General features: G+C 44.1%; 1 protein-coding gene across 16 annotated transcripts in view; it reads right to left on the bottom strand.

Annotated features, from left to right (window-relative positions):
* SEMA6D (semaphorin 6D) overlaps positions 1-21955 on the bottom strand; it is a 411819-nt gene that overhangs the window by 18182 nt on the left and 371682 nt on the right. For 3 of the 16 annotated variants that reach the window (XM_071441512.1, XM_071441511.1, XM_071441508.1), the window contains exon 1: positions 12725-12975. The exons of 7 other annotated variants lie outside the window; for them this stretch is intronic. In XM_071441512.1, the coding sequence (XP_071297613.1) occupies positions 12725-12940 (216 nt within the window). In that variant the 5' untranslated portion in view covers positions 12941-12975. Of the gene's footprint in view, positions 1-12466; positions 12614-12724; positions 12977-13109; positions 13238-13329; positions 13454-21955 lie in introns of those variants that run through there. 6 more of the 16 variants (XM_071441524.1, XM_071441513.1, XM_071441510.1 and 3 more) reach the window with 5 other exon arrangements.

Raw genomic sequence — 21955 nt, forward strand, 5'->3', positions numbered from 1 at the left:
GCTGCTTGGGGTCAGATGTGCTCCTTCCCTGCAGCAGGGGCACACTGAGCAGTGTCCCTCAGGTGAAAATGGGGTTACAGATCAGAGCTCCTCTGGCCACGTGGCCTGTGCCATAATGAGTTGTGTCTGCAAGGAGAAAGAACTAGAGGTGTAAATGTTAACTGGTGGCAAAAATCCACCTTGTTAAGGAGGAGAGCAACCTGCCTGAGACAGGCCTCAGGGAGATGCTGTTGGTCAGATGGGAGGCAGGCAGTTGTCCCAAGTAATAAACTGGCTCTTTGTGGCTGCCACCTTTCAATCTCAGATAGAAATCCCATCCTTCAATTCCTGATTGGGGGAATCCAGAGAAGCAGGATATAATTCCCGTTAAAATATGAGCCTGCCTTCAAACAATCACACACGGAGGGGAACAGGCTGGTGTTTCTTGCCCATTAATCTATTCCAGCCTTTGACAACGTGCTGGTGACGCTCCATCAATCATCTTTCCGTGCACTGCCACGTAAAAGAGAAGGGGGAAGGGAAAGGGCATTCAGCCAGCTGGGGAGAAGCAAAATATAAAATGGCTCCAAACCAGACTGATGCAATATTTTCTACTTACTGGAAAAAAAAATCTTAAAAATCTTCTTAACACGATAAATGCTTCCCAAAATGCTAAGCACAGACAGGAGTGCAGTACAGCAAAGTTCAAGACAGGTCAGAACAAAAGATACATCCTAAAAGTGTGAAGAGTTTGGCAAGGAATGGAGGAAAGGGTTGCAATAATAAAAGCTGACTAAATGACTACATCACCTTCCTGCTCCACCAGACCCAGGCTGTTCGGTGAGACCAAGGATCCCCTCTGTGCTTGGAAGTACAAGTTGGCCATAATGTTGAGGGGGGACAGGCAGAATTGATTAGTAATATGCTGAGCCTAGTCAATTTATGTTGATGTGGTTTCCCACAATCCCAGCTGACTGGACTCGGACAAACCAGGAAATCCCTGCTGTCCTCTGTTTCTTCCTGCATGCAAATGGCTCCCTGAGGGCACTAATTAGTGCAAAAGCACTGACTAGTGTCTTTCTCAGATGGTACCTTCTGAAATTTTGAGCATGAAACCACTCTAATAATAAAAGTTAAGCCCAAACAACAATTTTTTTACTGCTGCTTGTTTACAGATTTTCAGCAAGTTTCTCAGGGCCTACAGCTGAGACTTCAGTCCCTGATGCAGAGAGAAGCTGATCTTGTGCAAAACCCAGCAACTTCCACTGAGCCCCTGAGACAAGCCCTGCTGAGGGGCTCAGGGCACCCTTGGACAGTGGCTTCAGGCACTGAGCCCTTGGCCAAAGCAGTGCCTTGAAGCTCTCAATCAGAACACTACTCAAGCAACACAGATCTGTTGGCCAGGCTAGAGCAAGTCACAGATTCCACCTGCACCCAAATGAAGGCTGAATGGGAACTCACTTGTGTTTAGCACCTCTCCCCTTTATTTTGGATGCAAAGGACCAGTGCAGAAAGGATAAAAATCTTGTTTACTGCAGCCTCAGGGATTATCAGGGATTATCTTTTGATGTACAAATCACTTATGGTCTACAGCAGGTAAAAAACACTACCTGAAAAGGGTATGGTTCAAGTTCTGGGCTTCATGAAGGTAAAAGCTTGCTGGCAGTGACTCTGCTTAGGGGGCTAAGGATTTGCACCTGAGTTTACTTGCTGATGGTAACTGCTGCCAGGTGGGAGAAGTTCAACTTGAGCCAGCTGCAGAGAGAACACAGCTCACCAGCGAGTGCAGGGTACAGAAAGGGAGTGCTGCTCAATTTCAGTTTGCCAACCAGGTCAATCCTTTCAGAAGACAAAATGTTCAGAAGAAATTACATGGAGGTGGTACAGGCTGCCTTCAGGGGCACCCTAGACTTGTAGAAATGTACACATTGGCAACCACAGATGCACCAGAACATCCACCCAGAATAGCACCTCATCCCTGCTGTGACTGGAATAAAATAACTCCAGAGCAGAGCCATGCACTGGCGGGGCCAGGCCAAAGTGTGTTTTAGTAATCAAAAGAGGAAAATTGAGCCTTTTTGTACCATCTGAGTCAAAATATAAGACAAGCATGGCCCAGGGTCTGGTGTTTCAAACTCTAAAGGGGGAGCCAACAATTCTTTTTCCCATCTCTATTTTTTGGTCTTGGTCTTTTTTTTTCAATGTCTTACTGTGTGAAATGTGTATGATGAGTCATTTGCTTACAAGCCAGAAAGTATTCCACATAGAATGCAACATTTACCTTAAAAATCTGTATCAGTGTTTCTGATAGGAAAGGCATGGGATTAGATTCCCATTTTAGGTCATATCTATACATAGGTTTTCCAATGATGCAATTGCATTATAGCGTGGTAAGTCCTCCCAAAACAGGGATACAACAGCCAGCATCAATGCAAGCGTGATTTTCTTTATAATTCTTTTTAATGTCATTCCAGTATATGTTTCTTCTAATGAAGGCTGACTTCAATAAAGTTCCTGAAGGCAATGCCTGACACAGAGGTTTACAGAACATTTAAATCTCAGAGATTCTCTATGATGTGATAAATCCATGTTGTGGAATTTGGTGACAGATTATTTCAGCTAATTATCAAATAACCCAGGAAAATATTTGTGGCTATAATGAAAGAAAGGTACTTAATTCTTGCAGTCCCTTTCAGGAACATGAGTTCCTGATGATTTTGTATGAATGAATCAGAAATAACAACTCTTTCTGTCCTATAAACATACACTCAAATGTAAACTTGCAGTATGCAGCCATCCTTACTTTTTATAACAACTTTAAAGTCTGCAGCTCTGAGGAAAAAAAAATAGGATATTTAGAGCTGAGATATTAATTGAGCATGAAAGTGCAAATAACAGGTCTGTTATTTTAAGATAATACTTGACTTCTTTTAAGGATTCTGCATTAACACCTCTTGATCTATGCCTAAGTAAAAAAAGATAGTTTAATATTAAAGTGATGAAACCCTACCAGTGAGTATCACAGCTTTCATCTTAATTGGCTTATGGCACTGCCAGCTACACTTCAGTTGTTTGCAGGCTTTGAACGTTGCAGCAAGCGCACCCCTCCTGCTCTAGAACGAGTTGACAGAACTTGCAAAATGGCTGGGGTGACTTTTAATGATGCAAGTGTTTAGTGGTTGATTAGAAGCACTTTGAGGGCTAAATTCTCCTGTGATCAGAAATTTACTTGAACACCAGATAGTTTCAGCAGGAAAGGAAATAAAATGCTAAGCAAACTGTGATTGCCTCAATTATGGTTATTTTAAGTTAATTTTTGAGACTGAATCTTAACTACCTTCTCTTATAAGGATGACATGGAAGTCCTGCACCTGAAACCAAACTTGGATTTCAGCTCACATCTATGGTCACATCTGTTCTGTTTTGCAAAGCTGCTGCAGGACACGCTTTCCTTGCAAGCTTGCCAGGGCTGGGCTACCAGTGATGGAGTGCAAGGTGCTTTAACTTCAGCAGTGCTCTGGATCCACCATTTTAGCAGACCTGCATTTCATTAATTCAAACTGTTCATGCCCAGCTGGGACTGCCCTAGGATATACTAAATTTATTTGTGGAGGTGTCCACAGACTGGTGCAGGGAATGTCAGTGCAGTGCCCTTTGTTCCATACTCTGGGCACTGATCCTCCATTAATTCCTGGCCATGGGCAGCAGGAACTCCTACTCCTGCCCTGACCCCAACCCCAGAAAAGCAAAGCCACCCTGCTGGGGAGAGCAGCTGTGGCTCATCAGGGTGAAGTCCTGAGCACCTCCAGGTCCCAGTTGTGTCAGAGGTGTCTGATGCTTTTGATTAATGTGTTTTAGACCAAAATACTTTTATCCTGAAAACTAGGGAGAACCCTTAAACCATAATGGCAAAGACCTAATTATCTCCTGAAGTACACACAGGCTTGGATGTAGGTTCAGTAATGCCCAAACTACCCCCCCTCCTTGGCCTGAAACAAAAGCCTAAAACCTGACCAAAGTATCACTTTTCCTCACTTTAGGAGGGTTGGCTACAAGTGAAGGAGGGTCAGTGCTGTAAGTGAAGGAAGTCAGTGTTCTTCCTGGAAGCCTGTAGAACACGATTTACATAGCAGAACTGCCACTCATTTCAGCATGATTAGGCATCATCTGATAAGGTACCTCTGGGACAGGAATGAACCAGTACTTGCAGGTGAGGACATACAAAGGTCTCAGGTACAATGTGCACAAGTCCAGCTGATGCCACAGCCAAGGGAGCTGCTGGCAGCACCCCGGGCCTGCTGTGTCCCAGCCCTGCTGTGTCCCAGCCCTGCAGAAAGCAGTGAAAGCAGCTTCCCCCTGAGCAGGGCTGCAGCCCGATCCTGGGATAAGTGCTGCCCATCTGAGTCCTGGCTGGAGCCCAGGAGGTCAGGGTCTGCCTACTGCATGAAGGGAATGGGATGTTTTGAAATGGAAGGGAGGTTTGAGGGAAGGAATATGCACCAACAAGCAGGGCAGATGGAGAAAAAAGGGATTTGCACTGTGGAAAGGGCACATCTGCTGTTCAACAGGCTGTGCCTCAGACAATGTTGCTGTCAACCTCACTCCAGAAAGCAGCACTTCTTTCCACCCACCCTTCTCCCCTGCTACAAACATCCCTGCAGCATCTCAGCACTGTGCCTCGCTGGAGCATTGCTGGCTTGAGTTGCTGCTGCTGGGGAAAGGCTGCTGCATGTCACTGCTCTCACTTCAGAGAGAAGGTAAATGGCTGCGGAAAACGCAAAGGGAGAGACAGGAGAGGACTCCACTGGCAAGAGGCACGTGAGAGATCTTAAACACTGTGCTGGTATTCTCTGAATGCCATTCTCAGGGCTGGAACAGTCAGCCAGCCTTGCCTGCAGGAATACTGCCTACAGAGACTGGGGAACAACATGCTTTTAACTAGCCTTGCCTTTTCTGCACGGAGAAATCTGGTAGCTGGCCACCCAGTTACCTATTTGTATATGCAAAGCATGTGCTCTGCCCCTTTCCTGGGCACCATCAATTACATGCACAAAACACAGGCATGAAAACCTGGAGGAACCTTGAGCTCAAAGTTAACAATTACTATTATCTTGTTAGGATTAAAGATTAACTATGCCAGTAAAAGGATGTGTTATGAAATGTCCTTCCCAGGCTTACAGTAAATAGAGAGTTTTGTTTTTTGGTTTTAGTTTTTTTTTTCCTTTATCTCAAAGTCTTCTCAGGATTTGGAGTAATTGTTTAAACTGCTGCTTTTATTTACCATAATACCAAAATGTTGTCACTTGCCACGTGACTGCTCATACTTTCATTTGAGATGTCGTGCAGAAACACATGGAAATCTGGTGAAGGCAAACCAATTTTAGAACATGTTCCGAGCAATTGTTTTGCAGCACTGCCCTACAGTATGAAGTCTCTTCCATTTCTTAAATTGCCTAATCAAATGCAGACTCTGTTCCAGTCACGCTAAATTTTCACATAATGGCAGAAAAATACTTCTTTCTAGCCTAGCACTGAACAGTTGGATCACATTATCACATTTGCTGCCTTTGTAGTCTCCAAGTGTGTATTTGTATGTGTATGTATACACATATTCACATGGGAGGGGGAACACCGTGCTCGTGCTGTGAGACCCTGGGGATGGTCAGAGGGACAGGGACACACACCTTGTGCTGAGGGTATTTCTGGCTCACCAGAAACACAGAGTAGTGGTGAAAAATTTATTTTTATGTATTTAGAAATCAGATGTATGAGTGCAGCATTTGATCTGGCGGATTCCTGGCGCTGCATCCTGCTGAAGTTATTAAACTGATATAAATGCAGTAAGGTAAACTACACCTATTTGTTGCCAGTTTGGGGCTGGAGACAGGACTGGAGAAATGTGTAGCCATGGCTCTCCCTGCTCTGGGCCCCAAGCTTGGGCACATCCCTGTGTTGAATTGGGGAACTCTGCACCACAGAATTGCCCACTTTGCACAGAGCAATCACAACCTGCAGAGCCCATCCATGGCAGTGTTTGCAGCTGGATGCAGCCATGCTGGGCTCAGCTCTCCCTCCTCTCTGCTTTACTTGGGCTCCATCACCTCAGGATAACATTCACTCTGCAAGACAGGGAAATATTTGCATCACAATACTTTGGCATTTTGACTTGTGAGCCACAGAGAAGTCACAGATCAGACCTTTCACAGTAAAATTTTTAAAAAAATATATTCAAATCAGTAACACATGGACTGCAAGTGCTTGAATCAAGGTCAGAAGGAAATCTCTGCCAAATCAGGGAATGAGACTTAGGGCTTTAAAGCTTTCTATTACAGCCTGTTCCATTCTCTCTTCCACATTGGCCTCCCCAGATCCCCAATACAATTACAATGTTTCCTTAAATCCTTGGGTTGTCACAAGGAATATTAGCCAGTGTAACAACATGACAAGATAATCATACCTATCTCCCACACTATTTACGTCTGCAGGTCTATTTTTCTTACCCCTCTGCACCAAATATTTAGGTTTGTGCTGGCACAGCTTGCTGCTGAAGACCACTGTTCAGCCATGAGCAGTGTTTGTTATGTTTTTGGTGAGGATGAAAAACTGATGCTTTAGGGGGAGGAAAAGCCATAATCCACTCTCACAGTAAAACCTGTCTGTATAGTGGTATGCAAGACAAAAAAAATTCTATCCATACCCTTGCAGGAAATCAGATTAATCCCCAAAGCATGAGATTTGATTATTTTTGTCTGAGGTTATCATCAAGGAAAAAAACGACATAATGCTAAAAATATCCACACAGCTTTTACTTTATGAAGAAAATATGATTTACTGAGCAAAAACAAATTACTGGCTTTTCGGTGTTAATCTTTGATAAACACGTGCTGGGTTAAAGCAACTGTCACAGAGAGAAGTTTGCAAATTGAAGGAAACCATTGAACTCTGCAAGATTATTTCCCCCCTCCCTTATTACTCCTTTCATGAGACACCTGGGGACATTGTTCACACACTGTTGACAGCTTTCCCACTACTGCTTTTCCTCTGTTATCTGCTCCCTTCTCTCCAGCACTCGTCCCCAGGTGGCAATACACAAAAGAGCTATATTTGCAAGGGGTGCCAAAGCTGGCTCTTGGACAACTATTGAAGAGCCAGAGGGCCCTCTCCTGCCTTCCAGGTTGGCTGCTTCAAGTTGTTTCCACAGGGCCCTGACCCACCAGGCAGTGCTCTGGTATTTTACTCCTGCACTGCCCAGGAACACACACACTCTGCCTGCACAGCCCCCTCTTGGCCTGGCTGCCATCACAGCAACAGGCAGAGCCGCGCTCCCTCACACGGGCTACATTCAAGTGCCATCTAAAATTTCAATACTTAGTCTTAACTATACATGGAGGTTTTTAAAAATTAAATACACATTTTTCTTCTCTGTGGTCTCCCAAAACACAATGGTTACACAGCCCAATGGGACACGAAGGGGTTCACACAACATTGGAAGGGGGGTACCTAAATGGAGGCACAGCATAAACAAGGGCTTGACATACAAGCATGAAGATTTTTTTTCAACCCCAAAGTGCATCTGTCATGATAGACAGACACAGAAATAGCAGCAACACTTTGTGCTGGTGCTGCAGTCCCTGCCCACCCCCAGTGCCCGGGAAGCGAGGCAGCAGCACTTGAGGGAAATACCTTTTGTTTCACACCACAATAAAGCTCTGAGAAAGGCCCTACCCAACATAGGTGTGAGCTGGTTCTTTACCACTGCTTGAGAAAGCAGAGTCCCAGCTGCCATGACCATTTGGTAAAATAAAGATGAACTATGTAGCTCACATTAGGAAAAGCCTATTGTTGCAGTAACAGCTGAGCCGAGTGACCGGCTGATCAGCTCTCATCTCTTCTGAGGCTTCACTCCCACCGCTGGTGGGCAGCCAGTCTGTGATGCTGCTCCCCACCACTCACTCGTTACCCTTCTAGATGAGCAACTCTGTGTTTGCCCCCCTGCTGTCCCTCGCACACTTGAAGAGCCCCCTAGCAGGCATCTGCCAATTAACTCCTCGTTCTCATCCCAGGCCCTCTTCAAAGCTCCCCTTTGCCTCTGATGCCAGAGCCTGTGTGCCCCTGTCCCCGACACACACAGCTCGGCTGTGTTTAGGTGGCTCTGCCCCAGCACAGCCGCTGATTATGCAGGTCAGCACGGCTCTCCTGCTTCTAGAGGCCACTGCCCGACTGTACCCATCTGCCATCTCTTCTTTTAAACCATCCACTGTGGGAACAGGATCCATCCCTTTCATTCTGAGCTTTCCCAGTGCCTATCCAATTAGAAACTGGGCTGCGATTTGGCTCTTAGATGTAACGGTTAAAAAAAAAGTAACGGCAACAACAAACCTTTTTGCAGGGAGAGTCTCTATGTGCAAATACGACCTCTGTTATGTTACCAAGGTCAGGCAGACCAAGGCCAATCTGCTGTGTGAGAATATAAATCAAAGCTGTCCAGGGACTGATTTCGTTTACAAGGTTTGTAACCATTCTGGACAGAACAAATGTTACTTGCTTGCCTGAGCTCCTTGCTCCTCTTCCACCGCCACTTTGCTCCTCCACTCCCACCAAGCCCCTCCCTTCCCACTAATACCTCTCGACCTCCTTTGCTCTTGAAAGCAAAAGTTCTCTTCTAGCAAGAAAGCAGTGGCTCACACATGACAGAGAGCCATGCTAGGCCAATTTATTTAAATTATGCAAAAATCTCAACAAGTAAAATTAGCATAGAGTCACAAGTACATTCACCTGCTGGTTATGTGCCATTCAAAGCACACGTCAGAATTAAAACAACAAATGCCGTAACAACTTCTTTCCCATTGCATTCATAGATCTGCAAAACAAACCAAGGAAAGCATCTGTAGCAAGTATTAGAGTCTGGGCACAGATCCTGTGAAATCACATGGTTTCCGTTGTGGAACTAAAAAGGCTTCTACAAGAATGTGTGAAATACACAGCCGAAATTCTCCATTTCTTTCTGTGCTCCTTGGCAGTTTGTGTGGCTAAGTTAAAGTGGCAAGTTCTGTTTCTGTAGCTGGCACTTCCCAAGCTCACCCCAGTCTGCACACTGAGCACACACAGGATGCAGCCAGCAAGCTCCCTCTCGAGTATGGACAGAGTTAATGTCATCCCACTCCAAACAACAGGTTGCTGTCTCCAAACTGGAGCCTTGAAAAGCAAGAGTCCAGCGGTTGCCTCACTCCTCCCAGCTATTTTGCAGCCCTTCCTTCTGCAGGTGTGCACACCGAGCTGCAGTGGGGCTGGGCAGGGGCACCAGAATGAAAGAAACTTCACGTTCTGGATGTTAACTTTAGTTACCATAGCCAGACAATGCTGCCAGTGGCGTGGAAGAAAAAATTGCTGTAGCCAGCTGTGCTGTTCACAGTCGGGTGGTTTCTGTGTAGCTCCAAATGGTTATGGAGCCAGTAGCCTGTTGTGGCCAAGGACAGGATGATGGATGGTCTACACACACTGTCCAAGCAGGGAGAATAGCAGAAGTTCACTTCAGGGTTGTTAAAATGCTAATCTGGGTTACTTAACAAAAGCCGAATGGAAAAGAAAAGTTAGGGAAATCAATACTACTCATATGTTGTATATATGCACTGCAGATTTGATCTCTGTGGTTGACAAAAACATTTGACTTTGGAAGTGGGACAATTCAACAGTCATCCTGTCTGAATAAACTGAACCAACTTCTGATATTAGCTGTACTGTAATTACTGTCAAGCCACGACGAGGGAAAGCAGGCTATGGCACACAACACACAGAGCTCCACAAACAGCATGGAAAGGGCAGTAACACTGTTCTCACTGCACACCTCTTCCATGTGACACAGGAACAAATCAGAACCCACTTTCTTTTGAACTCAAGGCTGGCAGCTATTCACAGAACAAATAACAGCTTAATAAAATGGCTTAGATGGATTTTAACAGTAACTGCAGTAGCTTATCGGATGCATAAGAAGGGATCATCTGTTCGAGCAGCAGTTTTGACGAAAGCAACATTTGAACTGTTTTAATTGCATACAGAGTTGCTAAGACTGAAAATAACTTGTGCTACCCAATGCCAGTAATATGCCTTATTCCATCTTTTCTTAATTACTTGTGGAGCAAATTGTTACTTTATCAAGTGGAAAGGTACCTGATTTTATCAATCTGGAATTAGAGGTATGTTTAACATATGAGTATGTAATCAACCATCATCTCCTCTGTTCAGTTAGCAAACACACAGTCTAAGCCTTGAAAAATATCAGAGACTGCAACATAAGTAGGCTCCACATAAGCTTATGCAGGCACAGAAGCTGTTGAAGTACCTGTTTCCTTTGTGTTACCAAAAAAGACTAGAACTGAAACAGTCTCAATCATACCACTTTTCCACACCTGATGAAAACTGACCATATTCACCCCTAACCTTCACTTGACTTCAGATTTCAAACTGCTTTTTATTTTTCAGAAGGACAAACAAGCATAGCATTTCAACATTTCCATGCAGGTTCTGTCCATCTAACTGGCTACACCTGACTTCAGGGGATACTGAGTCCTGTGTTAAGTGCACTAATGTTCTGAAAGAATTAAAAACCCATAAAAATTCAGAACTGAAATCTGAATGCGATCAACTGTAGTAAGACCAGAAGATACACTATTACAAGTGCCTAAAATACACTTTGAACTGAACTTCCAACCTGGACTTTTCCTTCACACACCTCTCATGACAGGACCAACTGGATCAAAGATCAATTCTCCAGTGAATTGCATCTATAATTAAGCATTCCATCTGAATGTGCTCTTCATAAATAGACAGCAAAGTTATGGCAGCTTCAGGGGCTGAAATATCTGCTCTAACAGTCAGCTCAGCTCAGCCATTCCCAGGAACATTCAGATGGTCCAGCTCAAAGGGCGCGGGAGGCTGGGGGGAAAACCCGCAGCCACACAGCTGGTTTGTGGAGCTCTGACAGGGCCAGCACTGTATTCCTGGCACACACTCCTGCATCACACAAAGCACATTTAGAAAATGATGTTATCTCTGTTACATCTCACCATAAAGGAGAGCAGGTAGTGACAGACTGCAGGATATGGGGGAGGAAGGTTCACTGTAACTAAAGGTGCAGATGAAAGTAAGAAGCTGGTTAAATAAACCAATGTAGAGCCTCTGGGTTATACTTTTTTGGCTGCCTTTCTGAAAACAAATCTGAGCTACATAATTAAGAATCCTAATAAATTCTTACTACAAAATTTTCCTTCCGAATTTAAAAAAACCCTGAGCTTTATATTACTTAACACAAAAACTGCTGAAGTTCATAATTATATAGAAAAGAAATCAAAGCACTAAGCTGGCAATTTGTTTTTATCTAAGCCAGAGTAAATGTTTATACAATATCTGCCAACATAACAAAATATGCCCGTCACTTACAACATTAAACATGATTCTATACAGCTTAATTTACTGAAAGGAACTCAAGTAGACTTCAGAGGTGCACAGAATTTTATAGTGTGAATAAAGCAGGAAAAACGTCTATTCTCTTTTGCCACAAAAGTAATTGCAAAGCTTTACAATGAGCTTCCTGTTGGACTTGGGAAAAGGAGAGAACCTCAGAAAATTCTCTGTGAAAGTATTTGTATGTGAGAGCAACAGACCAGCAGTAAACGCCTCTAAGACAGTAGGAAGCTGTTTCTTCAAATAATATTTAGGGAACATTAGTAAGACCAACAACTTGAAGCACAAAGGTACCCCAGTAAGGATGCATGCTTTTTTTTCCCCAAAGGAAATAACCAGGGGAAAAAAAAATGCCACGCATTTACAGAGCACTGAACAGTATTCTGGAGGAAGTTTGCTGTAATTCCTGCACATTATGTGTGAAGCGTGTGTGTGTGTGTACATGGATAAGCTACAATACCATCTGTACAGCAAGTGCCACATATGTGAGCATTATGAACCATCATTGCTGCTGCTATGCTCAAAAGTAAATGTATTCTAAGCCACACACAAACACAAAAACAAATGACTTTACACACGGAGGGCTAAATTTTGCTCAAATTACTCACAGGCTAACGCCTGTGCTACAGACATAATCTTGACCAGAAGTAAGAAACAACCGAGAGATTGGCAGAAGCCCACTAATTTAAGACCAGCTATATTCATGCTAACAAGTGGGATTTCCACCGGAACTACAATTTTTTCAACACATCAACCTAGAGCAGTTAATCCCATTTTTCAACTCACAAGATAAAACACAACAACCATGTAAAAAACCCTCCCCAACCACCCCACAGCCCTTTAAAATACAGGCGTAAGAGCCACCTAGATATATCTGCGTGACCTTTCATTTCCATTCATCCTTATAAATAATAAAGAAGGCTTTAAACCCTTTCTAATTACTCCTTGAAAGCAGCTGTATCGGTTTCTGCAGTGATGAAACGCCCCCACCCCCCAGAAGAAAAAAAAAAGTTTCCCCGCTCTGCACCTGAGCATTGTTTTCGACAGGAGGGCGGGCGCGGAGCTGCCCCTGCCGCGGCACGGAGATAATTCAGAACTGACTCCAGTATTTGTTTCCATCCATTATTGATGGGGAGCTGGAAACGCGGCTCCCTCTGCCTCCCAGCGCCCGGCTGCTGCCGGGGAGCCGGTAAATCACAGCTCGCCAGGCTCCCCGCCCCGCCGGCAGCGCCGAGCCCCGGCCCGGCCCGGCTCAGCCCCCGACGCGGCGCCAGCCCCGACTCACCCCAAGCGCCCCGGGGCGACTTCGCCGGGGATAAACCCGACAGCTCCGCTTCGGCTGCCCCGTCTGCGGCCGGCGCCGGCTCCCGCCCGCTGCGCTCGGCAGCGCCGCCGCGCTCCCGCCGCTCTCCCCGGTACCTGCAGCCGCCGCTCCGCTGCCCGCGGCCGCCGCCCGCCGGCGGGGCCCGCTCCGCTCGCTGCCCCCCGCCGGGCGCCCCATCCCGGCCGCTGCGCTGGGAGCCGGGGCGGCTCGGGGGAGGCGCGCCCGGCAGAGCCCACCCCCGCCTCCACCTCCACCTCCCGCCTATGGATTTATTCTCGCCCGTGTCTCGCCGCGGGGGCCCCCGGCCCGCGCCCCGGCAGCACCGCGCACAACTTTTCGGTCTCACCGCAGCGGGAGCGCGGCCCGCGGCCGCCGGCGGAGCTCGGCGAGTCGCGCCATGGCGGGGCGGGGGCGGACCGGCACCGCCCCGGCCGCTGCCCCCCCGCCTCCGCCTCCCCCGCCGCGGGCAGCGCCGGGCGCCGCCCGACACCAACACCAACACCGGCCCCGCCGGCTGCGCGGGGCTCCGGCAAACTTCGGCCGTAGTTTCACCCCTCCCAGCCCACCTCGGCAAACCTGCCCCCGCCCCGAGGCCGCCGAGGTAAACAGCTGGAGCGAAGCCATCGAGAATTTGTTTTGTTCATCGTCGACGCCACCTTCGCTTCTTAAGACAGAAATTTTCATTTCTATTTGGGAAGAAAAAGTCATTGCGAGCAATACAATTTTGCGGGCTAATGAGACTCTATTTTGCAGACGAGTACTTTGCGTGTGGTGCTGGGGGGATGTCCTTGAAATGACATCTTTTTAAATGCCTGTCCAAAATTCCCTCAGATATTCCAGAAACAAAGGGTTTAATCCCAGAAATGAAGTCCAGGAAATAGCTGTCACTAATTCATTTTTCTTCACATGAAAGATAAATTAATTAAGGCTTAAAGTACCATGGAGTATTTTGGATGCCCCTGCAAGGGAAAAAAAAAAAAAACGATTACTTGCCAAACTGTTTCATCTGTGTTTTTTTTTTTTTTTATGGAAAATAAGAAAAAATCCAAGTAAAAGTAATTCTGAGATTTTTGCTGGGGAATATATCCTTCATTCATGCGCAGTTCCCAAATTCCTGTCCCTTAGCTGAGCACTGTCTCCACAGCAAAGCCTTGGGCTGGTTGCTTCCCACAGCTCTCCTACCCCTCTGGAAGACAAGCACTGATACTCCCAAGCAGCATTTTGGGCTGATCTGGCAGGTTTTTACACACGCACCACTCACAGCGGGAGCGTTGCCTCCTGAGAACTGATTCATCTAAGTAAGGGCGCCAGGATTTGGCCCATAGTAAATTCTCTTTAGAGATGGTGCCAACAAAATCTCCCAGCCATGGGAATAGGACGTTTTTGGCAACTCAGTCCCCCTTGGCTGTCTCTCTCTGATGTTTCCTAGTGGTGACAGGCTAAAGGCAAGATCATTATGGGCTTCCTCACAGTGAACACAGCACAGCTATGTGGCACCCCAGGAGCTGCTGCCTGGTTAAAGGTATAAGGACATTATTTTCTCTTTCTGATGAACAGCCCTAATCTGAAAAGCATCAAAATTTGCACAGTGCATGAAAATGCCACAATAGAGACTACTCGCTTGGTTAAGAATTGAATCACAACCTCAGGAGAACAAAGCTGAAAGTGCTTCCAAAAGAAGGATTTGTTTCACAGAATAGCTCTGTGGCCTTTGCACTGCAAGTGAGACACCCAGAGCAGACCCACTGTGGTGGGGATTTGTGGTGGGTATGGATGGGTGCAGGTGCAGGCTACCCACACCAGGGCATTAAAAATGTGGGATTTGCTCCTTGCCTTTTGAAACTCCTGATGGTAGTGTCAGCCAGAAAAACTGCAGTACTGGAAGAGCCACTCATACTTTCATTCAATACACCCCTTTTATGACTGCCATGTAGAAATTACTCCTCTATGTTGTTCTGCTGTCCCTGCTGGGGGGGTGTTGGATGCCCAGCCCTTGGCACTGCTGGGGCTGTGGCTGTGTGCTCGCCTCTGCTCTGAGAAGGGCAGCCTGTGGGAAGGGACCTTTCTTCCCTGCCATACCTCTGAGCCACAAGCTCACTCAAGGTTTCCATATATTAGGATGAAAGATTAATATGGTTTAAATCTCCTTCTGCTTCAATTAGGCAGGTGACACAATGTTGAGAATGAGATCCCATTCCTGTAGGGCAAAGGGTTTCAGCTAGAAGTACAGCATTTTAGAGGATTTTGGTACAGCCAAGACTAATACCTTGTGTCTACACTTAAATATGGTAGTTTATTATCATTTCAAAATTTGCTGCATGGCTAGGAACCACTTTATGTAAGGATTTAAAGTATGTGCATTTACAATATGTGTACAGTCAGGGAATTACACAGCCACAGGTTTTTAAACACAAATGTATGCAGGCTCCTATTGATATGATAAACTATCAGTAACATGTGCTGCAAAGCTTCTTAAATCCTCATTGACACAACAGACCACTATTGTGTCAATAGTGTGCAGATTAATGGGGTATTGTCAGGCTATTTTAGGCCTTAACTTTCATTTATCCTAAAACTTGTTCTTCATTGTAACTCTTAACCTTTGGATTCTGCCAACACATTTCTTGTCACAAATATACTAATGGAATTAAAAGAAACCTGGCTTTTAAATGTTAATTACCCCCAGAATGATTGATTTGCAAAAGAAACACATCAGCAGAATCTGAAAGTACAGAGGCAGAATAAAATGGACTGAGTGTCAGCCCAAGAGCCCGGGGACCAGCTTTGGCTCCAATGAGACTGTCCCTGTGTCCCAGGTGGCAACAGAGCACTTACCCACCCGGTCTCATGGGTACGGTGTGCAGGTGATTCCTACTGTCCAAAGGACTTTTCACCCTTTAAGTGCTTTACAGACTTGAGCAACTCTTGTTCATGAATTTGAAAATATAAGCGAAGTGTTAAAAATTTACCTACTGGTAACAGAAGCACCCTCTGTTAGAACAACATACTGATTTTTTTTTTCATTAAAATATGGATAATATTAAACTGGTTTTAAATCAGACATTTCATTCTGTTTGAATTCCTCCACTGGGTTTATAACCAAAGCTGAACTGATTTCAGCAAGTAGGTGTGTTGATTGACATCACCACTTCAGCCACGCGGTGATTTAGTGAAGAAGTGCCGGTGCACAAAGCAGGGCAGTTTGCAAGTTTGGGAAACCACCTTCAGATCATGGTAGCTCAGGAAGAGTAAGCTCAAATGGCACATCCCTAGGAAATGCCAAGTACTGAGGGAAATGGAATTGACAATTTACCCCTGGCTGAGCCAGAGCTCCATCAGTGACTCAGCATGCAAACGCACGGACACAATGGTTCTGAATGAAATATCAAACTTATATTTTGAGGACACGTTCATTTAAGCTGTGTCATTTCCAATAAAAACGGCAAATGTCATTTACAGGGGGATGGTCAAATCACAGCAGTGCCAAGAAGTGATGATGTTGTACCCTAAGAGTCATTTTGTTTTAGCTAAATATTTTCTTCCTCCCTTCTTTTTGCCAGTGCATACAGGCATCTGCCCACTGCAAGGCATTGCATAGAGGAACTGGTAGGTAATTTAATATGGATCGATACATAATTCCTGATGAAGTAGACATGCAGTTTTTATATTCACTATCCTTAAATCTAAATTGCAAAGTGCGATGTTATGACTTACCTTTACTGTAATTAAGTTTGATAGTAAAAGAGAATAGCATTTATTTATTATGAGTGAATAAAATTAGTTGGACAATTTAAGGTGCTATTCAATGAGTAATGCTCCCATAGAAAGGGTAAACATTTGTCTGCCTGATAATAGTTGTTCGTATTAACAGCCTAGAAAAGTTATTTTCATGCAACTCTGGTTTTATGTGTCTTCTTGTCTTCTCAATATCCTGGGAGCCATTGCACAGGGCAGGGCAGGCATGTATAATACGTGAATAAATGTAGGACCATTTCCAAGAAAAACAGGCTTTTTATCTCTATTGATTGGTGGAGAATTCTCTCCTTTGGACTTTTAAGAACATAAATGTAGAAAATAGGAAGATCAAGCTGTAATGCCTCACAGCTCATGACCAGAACAGGGCTAAAGCCACATAAGCTGAAACTGATAACTCATAATGGTGTCAGCCTGCACAATGCAGAATTCCATGTTTCCTATTGCTCACCTCTGCGAGAGGGATGCCGACCATTCCTGGCTTTAGCACCCCATCTCCATGAGCCCTTTCTGTAGGTGTTGCCCTTCTTTAGCCACTCATTCCCCATGGTTTAGATCCTGAGAAGATGGGTCTTTAATCTGCCTCGAGTGCATTTAAATCATATCCCTGTTCAATCACCCTAAACCTTGTTGCCAGGGGGGGATATTGGTTAAAATCCCAGTGTTTGGCTGGCAAAGCAATAAAGCTGAGCCAACCATTTTCCTTCTTTGAATCCTAGCTTGTAGCAGTATCAATGCAATTCAGAAGTGAGACATTTCAGAACATTGTTGCTCATGATTTACACCAAGTGACTAAAAATAGCAAATTGCTAATATAACAAGCCTGTGCTGTGTTGATACAGACAAATAATTGTTCATAAGTCAAGTATTATTTAAAGAGGGGTAAGTTTAAGAAAAGATGTAATAAATTTATCTGTGTAAATAGTATCCAAGGTATCACATGAGGGTAGTTCTTTATAATGCTTAAAAGAGAGAAGATAATTTTCTCATATTTTCCAAATGATGGGAGACCCCTCTTTTCACCCTTGACAGCTGTCAGAAAATTATAGGAGGTGCTTTTAAGCAATTACCATTTTGTAAAATATAGGGAGGAGAGAAAACAATTCCAGCACTTTTTTATAGCATCTTCTTGGGTGCTGTATTGAGAGTTGTGTTTAAAGCATTTCTGACTGTCAAGAATTCACTTTAGCATAGAATCATTTAGGTTAGAAAAGACCTTTAAGATCATTGAGTCCAACCATTAGCAACATCATTGTTCCCTTTTTAATATTTTTCTAATCTTCCTCCTCATTTATAGGGATGTGCAGAAATCTCAGGCTGTATGCCTGTCGCTTGAAGGTGTAGTGATAATTTTTTGCCGACACAGATGCTGGGCTGTGCACCCCAACTTGGCAACTTTGTTCTGTCTCTGGACAGGTAAAGGACCAGCATGTGCATGTGCTTTCATTCCTGTGATTTAGCTTCCTGGCTGGTGGAAGAAATGGATTCACACTGTTATTCATGGCCACCCACCATGATCTGACATCAGTTTGCCTTAAGAAGTCCACAGAACTACCTCTATATTGAATATTTAAGTGATAAATCTAATAGCTGCTCTCAGGCAAAGGTCTGGCCAAAATTCAATGTGTAGGCTCTCCAATTCCCCATCTGTACTCTGGGGAGGCAGGGGAAATGTGCCAGTAATGAATAAAAATAATTAGAAAACAAATAATTTTTTTAAAGCTTTGTCAGTATGCTGCATGGGTCAGCCAGCAGGGATCCTGCAGGATCCTGTGCAGATGAACCTGAGACAGTGGAAAGCCAGAAATTCCTCCTCTGCTGAGGCTGTGGAGAGAACCCCATGTCAGCAAAGACAGAAGAAACACAGACTCAATGTTTGCAAAGTATTGTCCTGTGCATTTTACAGCTTGAAATGTGCCTAGAGTGAAATCTGGATGAAATGTGCTTGGAGTGAAATCTGGATGACTGTATGTCAAAGCCAATAAAAGGGATTCAAGCAATAAACATAACTGGGCACAGTCCTGTAAAACTGGTCTTTCCTGCCTGTACGCTCCCCATCAGGCTTAACTTTGAAAAACCAACTCTTTCCAGTGGTTCTTGCAAGGCCAGTGGTTCTTGCAAGGATCACTGCAATAGTAAAACATGATTAATTCCTGGTCCTTGCAAAAGAATAATTTTGTAAAATAATCCTAGTGAGGGGCAGCTGTACAGGGCAGAGAGCTGCCAACACCAAAGCCGAGCTGAAGGCATTGCCATGGTGCCCTGTGGGTCCAGGTACTGAGCTGTGGTATTGCTCACTCCCCTCAGCACTTTAAATGTCTGCAGGAATGACTGAAAGCAAACCAAACTCCGTTTTCTGTACAATTATTAGCTTTTCAGTTTGGTGTATTACAGCACCCATCTCTTGATGGGGAATTAATTCAAAACATCTAAGGTAATATCATCAAAATACTGTAATTAGATTTAATGGCACACTTCCAAGATTAATAGGTGATCTTCCTCACAGCCTACAATTTTAATTTCCAAAATTTCATTTGTCATACTGCTACTCAGTACATATTCACCATCACAGTGTTTACCTACACTTTTCCTCACTAGTAGTAAAATGTGCTGCCTTTTCCAGGCATAGACAGATGAAAAGATGTATTAGTAACAAATCTGTGTTCGTGGCATATAATCACAAGATGACAAGACACTTAATGTTATCTATTTATATATTAAGTATAGCAACTTCTGTTACACAAAATCACTCTTCAGTCCCATTTTAGGGGATTACCTAATCCTGTAATTGATTCTGTGTGATGAGTCCCTGTTGTCCTGTGGAGACCCATTGACCTTCAGAACAGGAACAGGCCTGAAAACATTCCATTATTTCACTGTTTTTTTTTAAATGTGTAAATTACAAGATAATATAGGCTGAGAGCAGATGATTTTATCTATTTATTTACTTCACTGGGCTTAGAATTCTAAGTGTTTTATGACTTGACCAAGAAGAAGAAGAATTACTCCCTATCAGTAAGAATGACCAAAGACATGATTGATGTTTTCTTTAAGGTGAATCAAATATTCCTATAGAAATGTAGCCAATCATACACATTCTCAAACAACTCAGAGCTACAGTGACTGTCTACTGTAACTGTCACATCTCAAAACTTGCAAAAGGATGAAGCAATTGCTCACTGGTTATAAATACCAGCAGATTAGTTTATCTATGGATCTGTATCATGTTACTCATCCCAGAGTCCATAAAATCCAGCATGAATCAGCTTGACTTCGTACACAAACAATCACATCCTACACAAAGGTGAGCCCATAGGTAGCAGCTCATGACATATTATAGCCATGGAGGTTTTAGTATTACAGAAAACAAGTAATTGGACATGTGTGCATGTGCAGACAGACACACACAGACACACATAAACTTTGCTCCTTCACTGTCCCACCAAATATAACTCCACGGATTAAGGGCTTAAATAAGTCTCTAAGAATGTAATTTAGTACAGTCTGAATCCCCCTTGGGCAAGCCTGAGGGAGCTCCTTGGGCTGTCACAGCTCAGCAGCTGTCCAGCCTAACACTGACTCAGGAGCCAAAACCCTGCCTCATTTGGGTGACAGTGAAACAGTTGTAAAGGATCAGACAGACATTATCCTTGGATGAGGTAGGGAGGGTGCTTAGAAAATTACTAAGAATAGAAAGGTAAACAAACTGCTTGCAAATTGGTATCTGAATGAATTCTGAAATAAAGCCTTACCACATGGCATTCCTATCCAGCAAGAGGGTAGACTCTTATCCTAGGTTAGAAAAAAGATGATCAAACTCTTTACTGTTACTTCTGTGACACACAATAAAGTCCATGGCCCACACACATTCAGTAATGACAGGAGCTGCTGCCTTTGGCACATTATTCTGAGTTTCTGCTTAGTGTGTGCCCCTTGACATCTCAGTATCTGACTTCAGCCTAGGATATTTTGTTCTTGAGACATAGGTGATTACCTTTAATTAGTCTTTCAACACTTACAGCCTTGTCTAACATTACTGTTTGTTTGAAAAAAATGACTCCTAGCTTTGATGTACCTCAGTGTTCCTTCTTGTGTGCTGGCTGTGGGCTGCAAAATCCTTTCTGTTGAGTAGCTGTAACAGAGCCATCCATGAAACCTTTCCTCTCTTCTTTCTGTGCTTTGCACGTTAGTGCAGAAGAAAAATTTCCACTTACGGAAGGTGAGCACACACACTATTCTCTGTATATATTCTCATACTGTTCTCTGTATATTATATCTTCTCTCTATATGTTCTCTGTGCTGCTATTCTCTATAGTAAGAGGCAGAAGTGAGTGCAGATTGTTTGATCCTTTGGAGTTACTGTTGCTCCTTCCCCCCATCAACATTTGAAATGTGCACGGTGTCTAAAGTCACTGATCCAGGGACATATCCTACTGCTTTCCTTTGGAGAATGCAAGATGACACATTTTCACCTTTGAGGTGACAGCAGGTGACAATGAGATAGGTGGCCCATTTCAGCCCCACATTGTCTCACTGATCACAGTATGCCAGCTGCTTGTATGAGTGTGCATGTCAGCCCACTAATCTTGAGTGATGCAAAGCTCCACAGAGTCTGGGGAAATACCATTGTCTGTGACAACTCATGCAGGAAACAGTCATGCAAAGGAGCTGTCAAGGGAGGAGGCTTGCTCTAGGAGAGGGGGGTGCGTGGGGTCAAAAGTGTAGAAAGCACTTTGGATCCAAGGCAATATAAATTAGCCATGGCACCTATTCTATCCTACAAAATATCCTATTTGCATCACATGCTGGAAGAATTAACATTGCAAAAACATACAACAAAGCAACAGCCAGTAATAATCAAGTTATAACTAAATACTCTGGATGGTGCTTGACTTGGAAAAACAGGCTCAGGTAGGAATGCCAACACTATTATCTGACATAGCTGGAAAAAAGAGTAAGCTGTGACATCTCCATTCTTGGCAAATCACAGAGACTGCTGCAGGCACTCTGTTCCCTCTGCTGCTTGGAGTGATGCAGTTGTAGCTGCTGTCGCTTTTAGCTACAGATCTCCTCTCTTCTGTGTTTTTGTGGGGAAGAGGAGGGCATGAAAAGTAGTTCACTACTGGGGAAGCAATGGACAAAAGAGTATTCGTGGTTCCAGTCAAAGTTTTCCAGCTCCTTTTATAGATTTGACTTTTTTTTAAATTAGTTGCATAACAGGGTGCCAGGATTTTAGCAGCCATGTTACAGCAAATAAATAATTTTATAATAAAGTCTCTACTGTCCAACAGCCAAAGATAACTACAGGTTATTCTCGGCTTTCTTATCAAAAGCTGTTTCAGACTTGGATATTTTATCTGAGTACTTCAGATGCTGCCTGAACAGCTTCCCACGTTCAGAAGAATCTCAGTGATTGTTTATTTTGTGCATATGTACTTT

This window comes from Agelaius tricolor, unplaced genomic scaffold, assembly GCF_023055355.1.
Source record: "Agelaius tricolor isolate 1412-34295 unplaced genomic scaffold, bAgeTri1.0.p SCAF_16, whole genome shotgun sequence".
Classification (NCBI taxonomy): Eukaryota; Metazoa; Chordata; class Aves; order Passeriformes; family Icteridae; genus Agelaius; species Agelaius tricolor.